At 46.2% G+C, this 15,892-nt stretch overlaps 2 protein-coding genes across 2 annotated transcripts; one reads left to right on the forward strand and one right to left on the reverse strand.

The window, feature by feature from the left end:
- Positions 1-301: 301 nt before the first annotated feature.
- Positions 302-10,041, reverse strand: LOC121837163. Its single transcript, XM_042292686.1, has 3 exons — positions 10,023-10,041; positions 1,736-1,897; positions 302-537 (listed from the first exon to the last, which is right to left on the reverse strand). Exons 1-3 carry the CDS (start codon positions 10,039-10,041, stop codon positions 302-304), a joined length of 417 nt encoding a protein of 138 aa, XP_042148620.1.
- Positions 10,042-14,831: 4,790 nt separating this feature from the next.
- Positions 14,832-15,422, forward strand: LOC121837164. The gene has a single exon (XM_042292687.1). It carries the CDS (start codon positions 14,871-14,873, stop codon positions 15,420-15,422), a length of 552 nt encoding a protein of 183 aa, XP_042148621.1. The 5' UTR covers positions 14,832-14,870.
- The last annotated feature ends 470 nt before the right edge of the window (positions 15,423-15,892 follow it).

Here is a 15,892-nt window from a genome sequence, read left to right on the forward strand (position 1 = left end):
CTCAAGAACGTTGATCCTTAAATGACGGGTACCCTAAAAAAAAAATTACGATAGATTAGTTATCGGCGTCGTGGCCGTCTTACCACGGAACCCATCTTTCCCAGAGACGATGTCGAGATCGAAGCTCTCCGAGCCGACCGCAGCGGCTATGGGCGACGAGCTCCATAACCTGAGGTCGACCGTCGCGGCTGCATCGTGCCTCCGTACTGCACCGAGCCCCGAAAACGAGCGCTCGGAGCGACCGACGAGGGGCAGTATGCGGGCAATGGGTAGCTTTCGGACACGCTGGCGGCACGTCGCGTTATTTGAAGACCCGCGGCGAGGCAGAGGCGGCGGCGGCAGCCGTCGCCGCAGCGACCAGCGCGAGGATCCAAGATGGCGCCGCGCGGAGGTGGGGTCCGCCGTTGCAGCCGTCGTGTTCGCAGCTGCAGTACTTCATGAGCACGCTGAAGGTCCCCGCGCGTCGCATGCAGCTGGCTCCCTCCTTCTCCTCCCTCAGCCAACCGCAGTCGCGGACGTAGCGGAAGTCGCTGTATACTGTCGGGGAGAAACCGAAAGAGCTGCCCTCAGCCCGATGCTCCGCACTTTCTAATTAAGCCTACGTCTAATTAGATCGACGCTACTAAAACAAATCGGTCGTATGACTCGAATAGCAAGCTGCTTTGGAGAACCCGCTCCAACCCTTACTTCAACGTCCAGCTCCACTAGAGTAACTGTATCTGCTCCGCTTGCGGCGCAGAGTGTAACAGCGGTCTCAAAGTTTTGACACCAAGTATTACGGGAGAAGCGACGGGCTCGACGACATGAGGCGCCGGTGCTTCACATGCACCACCGTACGTATACGCATCAAATACTACAAAAAGAAAACACTGCGGTTTTGAGGTGGGTAAAAGAGAATACCGATTTATTTTTATTGTAGACAGTAACACGTACATTAGCTATTTTAATAAGTTGTACTACTCAGCTAGATCAAGCCGTCTTTGAAAGTTGGGAACGTCGGTTCGACGTCAACCCCGTGTACGTCGAACTGAATTTTTTGGGGTGTATTATATGGGACAAGGGGTGTATGTACTACACCCCCTATTTCCGAGAGTGTACATTGACCAAGAGACAGTCTGCAAAGGCTGTCAGATACGTGTTTGTTCCCTCTATGGCTGTTCTGCCACACTGGTCACACAAGACGCACAGCCCTAGCTAGAGAATTTTTTGTTGTTGCAACTCGCACCTGTTACGAAAATCTGGACGACCAGCGCATTTAGAATATTCCAGGCAAAAATATGGATGGAAATCTGGCTGGAAAGCATCACAAGTTGTCACAGGTACTTATTTAGTCAGTCTGCCTGTGAACGTCGATTTCCTCACTATTCTTGCCCTGGACTAGCACCGTAATCACAAAATCACTAAACGCTTGTGCTTGATTGAAAGACACTGCATTCGGTGCAGAACGTAGTTTTCTTCCTGCTCTGGACGGTGACAATATATTTGAGGGATGTATTTTCGCCCACAAAATTGTATTTAATTACAATTGTATTTGAAATACCCACCTTTTAGTATTTAAATACACACGTCAAATACATTACCCAATTTGTAATTAAATACAAAGGGAAATACACAAAGTATTCGAAATACGTATTTCAAATACTTGTATTTGAAATACTGCCCATCCCTGCTTCTTCTAACGGTGCGACTGCGGCTTAAAAAAAAAAAAAAACACTCCGTAAGTTGAGGGTCTCACCTTTCTGGACGATCTTTCGACAGACCACCGCTTTTTTTTCCGGCGGCAGGTGTTCTCTTGACCGCATGTCGCAGTTGACCAGGTCGGAGGTGATGTTGTTGAAAGGATCCGCGCAGTTCGGGTCGTAGGCCGAGTTGCACCTCCAGCAATAGATGGCCCATCCTGAAGAGAGAAAAAAAAATAAAGAGGAAATTGAAAACAAATAATTTGTTGCTTTTTGTTATTGCAAAGAACTGCCCGTAGCAAGTTTACGAAGCGGATCACCAAACAGACCCTTTTTCAAAAGTCCGCGCAATCGCCTGTCCGCCATTGCTCGATCACGTGCTCTGAGCTCCTATTGGACGGGAGTGATGACGTCAGCGCTCGGCGAGGGCTCGGATCCAATCACGCGCTTCGTGTGTCCGAACAATGGCGACCACCAATGTTGCTCGATGCACTTTTGGACAGGGTCTCTCTCCGCCGGAAGAGCGCGCGCCTCCTAGGCGACAAAGCCGTATATAGTGCGGAAGAATCCGGCGGTCACCTAAAGGAAATTCAAAGCGGGGAAGAGATAGGTGCGGCGCCAGCGTTCGGTTGAAACTCGTATTCAGTCAGCGGAAACACGAGCCCCAGTCGTGGGTCACGCTGAAATATCAGCTTTACGACTTTGTTATATATATTCGCTTTCACACCAAGAACCGTAATAAGAAAGAAAAACAGAAAAAAAAAAAAAAGAGATCGGCTTCTTGCCCGGACCATATTTAATATTCCCCTTTTATGCGGAGAATTATGATGGATGTAGGTGCGTTTTAGATTAGATGTATGTCATTTTGTCAAGCCGAACACGTTTCAAGCGCCAAAAGACCCGATTCTCCCTTCGAGAATAATTTATTGTAAGAACTATTTCGCGCCGCGTATAAACAAAACGCAAAAATTGATTTTTTTTTTTTTTCGTCTTGATATGACAATGAATACACAGGTGTTGGCAGAGCCGTTTTGGTGCCTCCGAGGCGGAGGGCCGCGGTTTTCAAGGTCACCAATTAGTGCGTTCAAATTCGACTCAAGTTGTTCGGAATCTGACGAGAGCGCTGTAAGCGCCGTACGATTGAAAGAACCCCGGGTGTTCTAGACCCACACTAAGTTATTCAGCAGTAACTGGAGAGTGCCAGATGACAACCTTTCGTTTGTTGGATAGACTCAGACGACCTCCATCAATTATTTTCCTTTTTGTTTGCCATTGCCAGTACACGATTATTGTCCCTATTCGCTCTTTATCGCGTGAGTTGAAATGTGGTGGAGCCAGTGTGTCAATAGCCCCCAACCATTTCCGGTTCTATACTAGACGTCGGATCTCCCAGTATTTGGAAATCAAATATACACACTATCTTCTGGAGGTGGCCACTTATGTCACTGTATGACGTGATTCACTCTTATAATAAAAGAATGATGAGCAAAAAAATTAGAAACTATACGAGAACCGTCGTCGGTTGTCGCACAGTTCCGTCATCGCTGAACCAGTCATAAACAAAAAATGCCCAGTGACTTGCGCTTTTGACGCTGCTTGATTGGTAACCATTATTTCGTAGAGTCGGCCGCGAAGTAAACGAAGTATAACAGCTTAAGAAACGAAATGATGGTCGGGAACTGTGGCAGGTCCCGACCATCATATAATTGTACCATAGTCCGTCAGATTATGGCATTAGCCAATAAGGACGTCGAAGAACGAATTCCGAAGCAAAAATACTTTCAGCCTTTCCACTCTGGTGAAGAAGGAAGACCAGCGGAGCTGTACAATGGAAAGTAATGGTAGGCCGCAAGTCGGCAAGCCAGAGTGGAAAGGCCGCCGCCATCTATGAGTGACGGCGGCAACCAGATACGTGGCTTGCCGCCATCGCTCATAGATGGCGGTAGTTGTCCAGAATTCGGTGTTTTCATTTCTTTGCGGGGGACACGATTCGGAGGAAACTAGCCCTTAACAGCACCGCTGTAAAAGCATAAACTGCTCCGCACAAGGAATATTCCAAGAGCAAATGTGTTCCTTTTTTTTCCCCCAAAGGGGATTTTATATAAGTTAATCATCGACAAACGCATACTAAAACGGCACAACGAGGTACCACTTTTAACCACTGGTATTCACTGGCATGCACGCATAAAACCATTGTAAATAAACACTTTCCTAGGCTACAAATAAACGCTAATTTGGAAGCTGTGTCAATTTAATCATTGCAAATGCTTAACGCATTTTTTCAAGCAGACTACAATTTAAACTATATAATCAGTTCTCGAAGAATGTGCTTGCCACGACCACTTTTTCGTTGAGATTGACTCGAATAAATATTTTATTATTTTGAATAGGTTAACGGTTTCTACCTCTGATGTGCTGCGCAAGATTTTGCGGGTAGATCAAAATATTTTTTGTAAACCTCTCTCTTGGATTCATATCACGGACTAGGCTAGGCCCTTCATTTGTATTTTCGGCGTCTGCTTGTGCCCAGAAAAAAAATGTATCAGCATCGATTCCCATCATTGGAGCTGTATAATAAACAGTTTCAGAATGGCACGTTTGTTTTACGTGCAGAGTCTTTGGTAGGTGTTTGCGAGTAAACGCGTTTTGCCCCTTCCATTCAAGGTGAGTATACACAACGAACAAGTACGAGACACGAATGTAAAAGTATGCTCGTACCAGTTTATTAACTAAGTGACAATGCCACAACTCTCTTACCAGTTAGAGATATCAACGTGCTTAGTGCAGTGTAACCCTCATAAAGAGTTGTCTCGCGTAAACTCCATGGTAGCCACCCAGGACGGCATCGTTGATTAATAAGACGAGCTCTTTGTGCACACTCCAGCGATGTTAAAATGAGAAACTCGCTCTCGCCTGCGTTCTGTAACCTCATTACACGGGCATCCTTAACCACAGTTAAGTGTAACTTAGGTCAAACCTAACTGCGGTTAAGGGTAGCCGTGTAACTATGGTTACCGGGGCACCCTTAAGAGGCACGTACCCTCGTACAGTTCACACGGGCTTAGACGGGCACCCTCGTTTAGTCCAAGTCTCACTTTCGACGATAAAAGTTCTCCCACTAGTACGCTTATGTCTCTGATGCACCGGTGTTCGAGCCGCGCAAGGCAAGGAACGTCCGCAACCAGCGATAAAAAACGCAATTGCGGCTAACTGTCGTGATACGTAACCATCGCGCTAACCTTTGCAGCGCGACTGAAGTTCGCCTTTCCGGCGGAACCACTCGCACCGCTGCAACGCGGAAAAGCCTCCGCCACTAACGGTCCCTTTTCCGCCTCGGCGGAGCTTGGCCACATGTTTGCCACAAAAGAACTTTGACTCTAGTCGGTAGTTGCTTTGCTAACTTAGAAAGGGTTGGGAGGAGCTACCCCTGAACGCTTAACCTGTCAGCGACTATAGTGTGGCAGTCGTTTCAAAATGACGACAGTCTAGAAGCCCTGACATCCAAAAAAGTAAATAAAAAACTCGGCAAAAAAAAAAAAAAAGTTTAGATATGTCTTAATTAAGTTACTTGAAACCGACGACGCCACTCTATACCACTGATGCCCAAGCGCAAGAGTTAGCGCCTCTCAACAAAAGTTGTACGAAATGACGACGCCATTTTGCGTCGCGCGTGTTGGCGTGAAAAAAGGAGCTACGCTACGTTTTACCAGCGTGTGACAAAGTGGGAAGGCTAAGGGCGCGGGACCAAGGTGCGGAAGGCGCTCATCCTTCGGGAGAGCCCGTGGGTGGAAGCAAGCGGAAAGGCTAGGGGCTCGCGCTGCTTCCCTTATTCCTTCCGCGGTAGACGTTATGTTTGCGTAACCGCCGCCGTTCTTACTGAGAAAGCGAAAACGCAGAGTTGAAACTTTTCTCTCTCTACTGGAGAATACATTAGGCAAAGTACATTTAACCCCCCCCCCCCCCCCCCCCCCTTCCCTTTTTCGTGGGGGAAAATGCTGGAATGGTCCGTCCTTGAGTTCCACTTTCCCCAACAACTCCTTCCAGAGGGGAAAAAAATCTGAATTCACCGACGAGGCTTCATGTTTTTTTTCTCCCCGAACACACCAACCTAATTAGGGGTGGACAGTAAAGAAACGGAACTGTGCCTCGTAATCTTCCTTCGGTTCATGTAGTTATCCTCGCCGTTTCGCACGGTCACAACGGCCGATGCTCTTTCAGAGACTCGCCAATGTCCACCCAAAAAAAAAGGGGAGCGCCAGCAGCGCGGGCATTTATTGCCCTAATGGCTGTTCAAGATGGCGGCCGCCGAGCAGTTTCACCATGGGCCGGCCCGGCCCCGTTTTCGTCTCTCTAGCGGTGCAGCGCGGTCCGCAGAGTGGGACCCCGCCCGGCGCGCTGCTCGGGTCGTCGTCGGCCGCTCCCTTCGCTCGATCTTCTTTCCCCCGAAATGTCACAGGTCAACGAAAGGAACCGTCGGTTCCCCGCCCGACTAAATCGACAAGAAACACATACAAAACTTGGAATCGACGAAAGTGCGCCGGCGCCTGAAGTCGCCTCGTCGTTGCGAGTCTCGACGCGCTACTGAAATAATGGCGTTATGAATAGATCGTGCAGGCGTGTTTACGACATTCAGATGGAAAAGAGGGCGAAAATAAATGAATATAGGGTCGCGACGAGAAAAAAAAAAAGAAGCTGGGAGACAGAAGGCATTTTGAAATCGTCACATATGCAACGGCGAGCGCGCGCGGTGAACCCAGACATTTTGATGCGAGTTTGAAATGGAGCTACACTTCGCTTCATGCATAGCGTACAACGCTTTCAAAGCTTAGTGGACCGAGTGGGTGACTTTATCGCGTCTTACGGCAATGCCACATAGAAGACAAGGCCCACGCGTTATGACGTTATTGTTCGTGAATCCCCCGGAGATCCGCTAATACCCTCTCTCCCCACGGTCCCGTCCCTTCCGTCGTTCGACGCGTCACCATTTTGAGGACGGCTGCTATGGTAACTGCAGCTTATTAGTATGGAATGCATATGCAGTGATGGAGGAGGCATTTGACCTTTTGTGGCAGGTTTAGTAGCAGGCAAATCAGTGGTTTGGAGCAGCCACTCACGCTTTAGGAGCAGATGCCAACATCTGTTAGCACATCATTTGAGGGAAAAAGAATTGATTGCATTGCTAAATTTGATAATGACTAAAGGTTTGTCCTTGATACAGGAGCATATTACTTATTACCTTTTGCAATAAGAACCAATAGGGAACAAAAGGTACATAGAGCTTTTTTTCTTCTTTTTTTTTTTTTACAAATAAGGCTTTGTTCAGAGAAGGCTCCATTTACAATGGGTACTAATCAAATTGATGACAAATGTATCACATTTCAGTTATGATAAAGCCTCCGTCCCCTCCCACTTTTACACCCGGTAGTTTATTTAGCCTGTATGTATTGTTAAAAGCAACATAATAGCTAACACGCCTATCAGTAAAAATGCGCCTCCCAAATTTGATCGTTACCAAACTCAAAACTTGGATTTTATAAACTAAAAAAAAAAAAAAACAGTCACCCACAAATATTATGAAAACCTACTCTTGCGCTTACATTTAGTCAAACAAAGCACGGCGTATGTTGTTTTTTTCTGTCTCGACGCAGCATTTCAAAACAAGATCATATAATTGAGATCAAAGAATGTGGACCTGCAATAGTCCTGAGCATAATTTACATGTATATCGTACTAAACCAGACGCTCACCTATGGCAGCAGCTACTCCGAACACTCCGGGGCAAGGCAGTGAAGCTCGACGCGCGTGGGCTGGTGAGAGGCGCCATGGAGGCAGACAGAATAATCAACTGATCTCACCAGGAGTACAAGAGCCTGGTTCCGTCTTATCGCAGTACCCGCCATCCTACTTTGTATTTCGCAATGTTTGGTCGCGACTTTTGGCTCCTGACATCGCCGACACCGTCTGAAATATTATAGGATGTCGGTGATCAAGCCGTTAGCGCATCAACCGGCCAACGCGATGGTCGAGCAATCTTAAAACTTCGTTTCGCCTTAATTTAAAGCGCAGCCGACGCTACGAGCTAATGCGATTAACCAAACAAGGTCAAAGCGCGACATCGAGGCACCCTACGTGTTCTTCCATAGACTAAACCAATCAAATACAGCGAATGTCCTGTGACTTTCGCTGTCATTGTGTGTTCGCGTTGTGTATGTTCGAGCCTTCGACTGTGCTCTGACCTTAAACACCGTATATGGTGAGTAGAGACGCTGTGAAATGCATACTTCTACCGTTTTTCTTTCTGTCTACTTCTTTGAATATTAAAGTCAATCAATAAAAAAAGATATCAATTTTCTTTCTACCTATCTCGGCGCAAGTATGGAGCAATTCTTAGCCAAAATGGAACTTTGGCGCAAGATGTAGCAGACTTTCGCTCAAGGCGCAATTTGGCGCAAATGGCGCAGCACTTCCATCACTGCATATGGCTTGAAGCACAGCGTCTAGATGGCGTTTTTCACCGTATTCTATGGAACACAGTTTTGAAACGAAAACCTAGATGGCGCATCAAATGACGGGAGGCGAAGGGAAGGGGGTAAGGGACCCCTCCCCACGGGAGCTCCACAACTGGCCTAATCTAGTAACGTCGCCGCTTCTACGCCACATTGCTTATACACGAGTCTTGTACTGACATCAGATCGACGGCCATTGTGGCGGCCTTGTTGCTGAGAGCGTAACCTTCGGCCGCATACTTTTCGCACCAATGAATAGATGTTTTTCTCGACAAGAACGAGTAGGAATGACAACCGGCAGGATGCGGCGACGTCACATGCAAGCGCATGGAGGTGCAGAAGAGAGCGCGAAAGCGAAATTCTATAGATTAAATCGCGCACTCACACCAGCGGCTTTGAAAACGTTGTAAACTAGAAGTTGCTCGATTTCTTAACTATAACTTTTTTTTTTTTTTTCTTTTTTGGAAATCTGCGGTTTTCCAACCTACGAGGTCGGAACACCGCAAACGCAATTATAACGAGTGGTTTCCTCCCGGCCGGCAACGATAATTTGGAACTGTTATTAATTTATCTTCCTAATCAATCACTTCCCCCGGACCTTACAAAGATACTGCAAGACCTTTATACCAACTTTTACAAAGCAAAATCGACACGCGAATAAATAGATGACAATAGTAAAAAGGTTCACCCTTTTCATGTTACTTACTTACCTTCCTTCTGATGATTAAGGAAGAAAAAAAGGTATACCCCATACCCCCCCCCCCCCCCCCCCCCCTAAACAGGCCTCGTGTCTCACTCATACAAAAGGCAGACTTTGTTCGAGGCATACATATACTCCATGAAGCAAACATGCTTCGAACGTGCTCGAGGTCTGTCCTCAAATAACTCCGTCATCGTGTCTGTACCGAACAGCGCGCGTCATGTGTATGACAACTCTGCTCAAATGACATATGAAATGCACGTTGCCATAGTCCTCGACAAACATAAGAAACGAGCGGGGAGTGGCGAATTCCGAGCACCTCATTGTCGTTTCTTAGCCAATGAGATTGCAAGTTTACCTGATATGAGCGGTGGATAACCAATCCCGAGGCATAAACATAATAAACTGCGCCCTGTTTTTTTTTGTTGTTTTTTTTACCTTTGTCACCCATTATACAAAAGACACGGCTTACAGACCGTCTTTTGTGTATGATGTACTAGCAACGTAAAAGCTGCTCTAAACTGTCAGTGGAAGTAGCAACACTCGTCTTTTTATACGCTTTTTTGTTTTACATTTAAGCGCCGTTGATTCTGCTATCTAAGGTGCTCTACTGAGGAGAGTTGCCCCTGCAGACAGAGAGGTTACTTAATTTTTGTCAGCAGGCAAAATTTTGGTGTTTCTGTTGTAGCGGTTGAGCATGACTTGTTTAAAAATTCCGATCTTGAAGGAAGAAAAAAAATTGAATTTTTTCTAAATACATATTTTAAGTATTCTTTCGAAACAACTTTTCTTTTCTTTTTTTTTTTTTTCCTCATTCGGTCGTTTACGTTTAAACGTCTTTGTGAATGGGGGAGACACACAAATTCCAGGCAAAGCGGTAAAGAAAAATAAACGCGAGCTTTAGTTTGCATTTTGCTGAGGAAAAAAGGGGAGCAAGCCTACAGAGCTGCTCCGCGATGTGAGTTGCACAAAGTGCGGCAGTTTCCCTAACTAGATTGTCTCGTTTCATTAGCCCGGCACTGTTGCTACATAATTTATATCCGAAACAGCCGACAGCCCCTTTCGCTCCGTAGCAGAATATAACAACAAACAAACAAACGCAACCTGAGCGAAGCTATAGAGACGGGTTGCTTTCACCGCCTTCCACCAGGGCCATGTTGCAAAGCCGATTAGCATAGAGCACTGCCCTCGGTGAAAAGAAAAGTGTAGTAAATTACCTTTTTCCGGCAAGAAATCGTTTGGCGAAAATTGCAACAGCGAGAAAATAATCAACGAAAGAGAAATGAGCCTAAAATGTTTAGCGAAACGGAGCTTGAATATTGTAGTAGTGGGGCAGTGATGGTAGCAGCAGTCAGCAGTAGTAGCAGTAGTAGTATTAGTAGCAGTAGTACACTTGCGGACAACTTTCTGTGGCTGTGCCGTCAAAACTATGGGCGCACAAGCGTTCGCGCACCTTGAGCGCCAATCAAAGGTGTGCACGCGCACTCTTCACTTCTTCTCAATAGCCCTATAAAGTTGTCCAAAAGTATAGTATAGTATACTCTGTTTCACCTTATGATGTACCGCGAAAAAGGATACAATCGCAAGCTCCTTGCTCTGGGGCAGATCTCGGCGGCACAAGCTCTCGTGCATTAAGGGCAGCTGCTATCGCTATGAGCTCGCGCTTCTAGCCTTCGCTGCGGTACAACATAAGGTGAAACGGAGTATAGGAAGCATTCACTGGCGGGCCATAGCTGTGTGCACGACTGCTGAGCGCGTGCTGATGGCGAGCTTCTACAGTTCTTTTGTAACGTGCATTCCGCACCCTCAAGATTGCCGGTCTTAGCAGCCTTTTAATGTGGGCTTGTTCAGAGCATGCGCTCTAGACATCACCCACATATATTGCGCCCAGTGAAAAAACAGTATTTCGGTTAAAGAGAATGCCGGCGCCGCAGAAGGCAAGTAGCCTATACCGCGAAGGCCTGCGGCGCCGCATCTACGATGACACAGTGTACAGATGACATAGGGGTGCCGACGATGGTTAAAATGTAACTTGGAGACGAGGGTGAGAGGATGACGCTGCGTGCTTTGAGTGGTAGTGGTAGTAATTGTAGTTCTCGGCTTAATCGAGCAATCCTTCAAGCAGGGCACTTTCTGGTACACTGTTGTTTCAAAAGACTCCTTTTTGTACCATTTAGAATGTGACTTGTTGCCCGTGAGTTATTTTATTACGAAAGCTAAGTGTCATACAGGTTAGTGAACATTCTGCAGCAATTTTAAAGCATAAAATGCTTTTTCAACCGAATCCTCTCAAAGTAAAACTTTGTCCGTCCATCCGTACATTTCCCCGCTAAATTTAGCGGGAAAACTAAAGTCGCGTTAAGTCAGAGTATCACCTGACACCAAGATCTGACACCGTGACATCAATTTCCCCTCTAAATTTAGAGGGCAAATTAACGTCACGAGATCTGACGTCATCTGATGTCAGGTCACGCGACATCGTAACATCACGGTGTGAAGTGATACCATGACTTAATGTGACGTACGGTCACGCGACGCCAATTCCTCCGCTACATTTAGAGACAAAATTAATTCAGAGTATGTTCTTCACTCCCCAAAATAACTGCTTAATATTTTCTAGAAGAAATGAAATGGTCACTTCAAACGGTTTTTATGCTGTGCAGTACTTCGAATATAAAGCTTCCTGGTAATTTTATTGTAGTCCTCAATTATACATTACACGAAACGAAAACGCGTTTTCTCCGGCTCGAATCTTTCAAGGAACATTCTAAAATAGTGGTTCGAAGTCGTGCTTCTTGACCTTTTCTGGAACACTCGGCAAAAGCCATCATTTGCGTAGTGATGGATATCATGGATATCATTATCACCTGAATCGAAGGCACCTTTACAGCGTGCTCTTGGAACAAAACGCGGTATGACGCATGTGTTAGGCAATGAATTTCCAGTCGCACTGAAAGGAATACTGAACCAAATAATTTAGTGTCCACAATAAGTGGCGCACGTTCTTTCCACGAGCCAGGAGCCGCCGGTGTGCGCGAGCACACGAAACGAAATTGACGTCATAGTCCCCTATTCGCGCTTAAAGGAGCGATGCAACAATTTTTGTACTTTGCGCAAATATCCGCTTAAAACGGATCCCTAACGTAAATGACCTATGAAACACGCGCTCGTTTTTCACCCCACGCAATAGAAGTCTCAGAAAAAAAATTAAAGAAAAACGAGCAGCGTTCACCCCCTCAACTCGCAGCGAGAACAAGCGGCCACGTGATCTGGAGCCGATTATATGCCACCAGTGTTGATCATAGCCACGCGCTGGGGTTGGCAAAGCGCAGGTCACACGCTGAGTTCTAGACATTGTTATGGCTCGGCTGTTGTCGTCGTTGCAGCGATTGGACACGGGTCACTACCCGAATGCTTCTCGAGCTAGCAATTATCACGAGCCCAAGTCGAGTGCCCACGCAATGCTCGGGTCTAATCTATGAACCGCATTCAAATATCGTCACTTGGGTGTACTGCGATCCCTACGTTACGTCATCAAATTTTGCGAAGGAGAGATTGAATGAAAATTATCGCTTTTGTCCTTGAAATTACGCCGCAACAAAGGAGTTTCTTGGCCAGTGGCGTTGCGTGTGAGTATCCTTGAGTTCCAGGTGTTCCAGTAAGCTCGTGTCAAGTGAAAAACATTCCAGTTGAATATCGTTGCACAGATCCTTTAATATGAGAGTGAAATGTATGTGCTTCCGGCCAAAGGATACAAAGGACAGCCTTTCAGCTCCACAAGTGAAAGCTATGTGCTTGTTAGACCAATTAATCGCTTCCCTTTTACACCAGACCCCACTCGCGGAAAAATGGTGCGCAAATTATTATAGAAACTGAAATGTTTGGTTCCGCATTTCTTGAAGCAGTTCAATTATCCCTCTCCGATGATAAAATACGAAGTCCCTCGATCAAAAGGAAGAGTGAGATCCGGCACTAGCAGATATCATCAAAACAAAAGCAGCTGGTTTGTTGGTGCATACGTGTTGCAGGATGAAAATGCGACTAAGGCCATAAAGCACTAAGAGCCAAGAATAAAATTAAAAAGTCCAAATTGTTGTGTATACAATTTTTCTTTTACGGATCAACATCAGTATTTGATAAGCCTTAAACAAAATCTTGCAAAAAAAAAAAAAAAAGAAACTTCTTAGCACAGTACACTTGTAAGAGGGCAATTAAAACTGGTTCTTCCAAGAGTTAAGCATCGACCAAATTTACACACTACTCGCACACTAAGGGTCAACTTGGCCCTCAGCGGAGGCGGACAGATTGATTGTGTTTTCTTAGATTATAAAAAAAGCGTTCGATACGGTGTCACACGAACTATTATTATACAAATTAGAGCGCTTGAATTTTGACACGACTATTCTAAATTGGATAAAAACGTGTTTGTCATCACGTCTTCAGCGTGCTGTTTTAAATAGTAAAGCTTCAAATACTGTTATGGTAACATCTGGTGTACCGCAAGGGTCTGTTTTGGGTCCATTGTTGTTTCTAATATTTGGTAATGATATCATTGACGGTGTTAATTCACAGGTACGATTGTTTGCCGATGATTGTGTTGTTCATACATCCATAACAGATGAGGGGAGTTCCACGCGGCTGCAGGGTGATCTGAATCGAATAGAGCTATGGTGTAAAAAGTGGAAGGTGAAGTTAAACGTTAAAAAATGTGTCCATGTTAGTTTTACTCGCAAAACCAAAACAAAAGTTGAAACATGTTGCCAACTGAATAATGAAACCGTGACAAAAAAGCAAATAGTTAAATATCTTGGCGTCACTCTGTTAGCTGACTGCACCTGGAACGAACACATTAATAACGACGTTGTTATGAGGGCCGGCAGAGCACTTGGATTTTTAAAACGAAATTTAAGGAAATCAACTAAATCTATGAAAGAGCTCGCCTATATGTCTTATGTACGTCCAGAGCCAGAGGACGCCTGCACCGTTTGGGATGCTTCTCAGCAAAACCACATTGTTGCTTTAGAAAAAAAGTCTGAGTTGTGCCGCTTGTTTCGTTTTGGTGCGGTACGGCCTTTTTGAGAGTGCAACCGACATGATCAAAGAACTGGGATGGTCTACATTGGCAGTCAGACGAAGAAATTTGCGCTTGAAGTTTTTATACAACATCTACAACAATATAACAGGGACTAATATCTAATTTTACTTATTACCACCAAATTATATTTAAAAAGAAGACCAAATTCATCAGATTAGAGAATACCGCGCAAAAACGGAATTGGACACAAATTATTATTTTCTGTTAAAACAAATAAGGAGTGGAATGCCTTGCCCAGTGCGATTGTGTGTGCCGCGAATTCAAAAATGTTTTTTTTTTTTTTTCGAGGTTATTCGCCCTTTCCGATAATGCGTGATGGCGCTGCAGGACAATGATGAATAAAACACAAAGAATGCAGTATGGACGCTAACTAAGCTGGAATCTGTAATTAAAGGTAATCGTGCAGTAGTAATTATCCAAATACACGGCCCGGTATGCCGCCCCTTTGTACAGATGTGTCGCTCTTGAAAACAAAACAGGCTCCTATGCGTGTGCAGTGCCCCCACAGCGTATACGCGGGTAAACAGAATAGCTTAAAAGCAACGGGCCAAAATAAACCGGGATCGGCAGGACTGGGACTTCAACTTCAGGATGCGCAAACTCTCACCGCACGTGCTACCGAGCTGCGCTAACCACCCGCCCCTTCTATCTTCTTTTTCTCTCGCTCTTTCTGTCATTACACGCACGACAGAGAAGCGGAAAAAGACGAAGCCCCGAAGACGAAACGAACGCGCCCCATTCTCGAGCCCTCGCTTTCGGATCGGACTCTGAATCCCGAAGGCGGCAAGGCGGCATCCAATCCGAGAATGTCCAGGACAGCGGGCAACCGGCGGGACGTCCGATTGAAACCAACTGCCAACTGAAATGCACCCGGGCGCCGCCAGGTCCTAATGGAAGCGGGACTACACACGCAGGTCAGCCTTCCGGTCGTTCTCATCAACAGGGAGGGACTGTACGTCATCATCGCCGTGCTGGGAGTGTCCATCCTGGGCTGTGCGTGCGTCCTCACGTACTCCTTCACGAACTACACCAAGCTGAAGAAGAACGCCGAAGAGGTACGCAACTACATCTCCTCCAAGACCAAGCTGGCGGCTCAGAGTGGTGGCGGCAACAAGCGCCTCGTTGCCAGCACCGGGCCGAATGGTCATCCGAGGAACAGAGGCAAGAGCGTGGCCGATCTCTCGTTGTCCGCAGCCGGAGGCACTGCCGGAAGTACTGCCGGAGGCGGTGGACCTGTGCCCTTGATGACGAACGAGACGTACGCTATCGTCGCCAAGCAGAGCTTGGAGTTAGAGGTGAATCAGAAACAACCGTTTTTTCGTCCAGACCAAACCGCTAGGGTTGTGTCCGCGGCACTTTTGAACCAGAGCACAGTTGTCCACAGTGGTAACGCGGCCACAGCATCGACTTCTACTCCAAGATCTCTGGCGCCGGCGGCCTAACCCGTGGTGTTCCTCGGTGCTAAATGAAGTGTAGTGTATGAGTGCTTGGTTTCTGACCTTGATTGTAAGGCGACGGCGGTGTAACTGACTTTTTTCCCCCGTCCCGGTGTCGTAATTATTCGGTCTTGAATTGAGCAGCGCACAAATGATCTAAGGCACTCAGAGTTGGAGAGAAACTGATGCAGCAATTCCTAATCGCAACAGCGAAGCATAATGATAGTGACTAGAATGTTTCAACTAAGGTCAGCAAATGTTCAGTGTTACAGGTACGAAGGTCGTGCGGGATGATTGTGATGCATGACTAACGTCACTGGCGCACGCACACTTGACATCGAGGTACTACCGGCTCGCATTAAAGCATCCATCTTTCAAGTAAGCGTGTTTTCATCTATGCTCGCGGACGACTTTCTCTGGCATTTCAGACGAAGTGATCAAGTGTGCGCGCATAACTTTGATGGGCGCTCAAGATA

The sequence above is a fragment of the Ixodes scapularis genome, unplaced genomic scaffold, assembly GCF_016920785.2.
Source record: "Ixodes scapularis isolate PalLabHiFi unplaced genomic scaffold, ASM1692078v2 PGA_scaffold3__209_contigs__length_174095766, whole genome shotgun sequence".
Lineage (NCBI taxonomy): Eukaryota > Metazoa > Arthropoda > Arachnida > Ixodida > Ixodidae > Ixodes > Ixodes scapularis.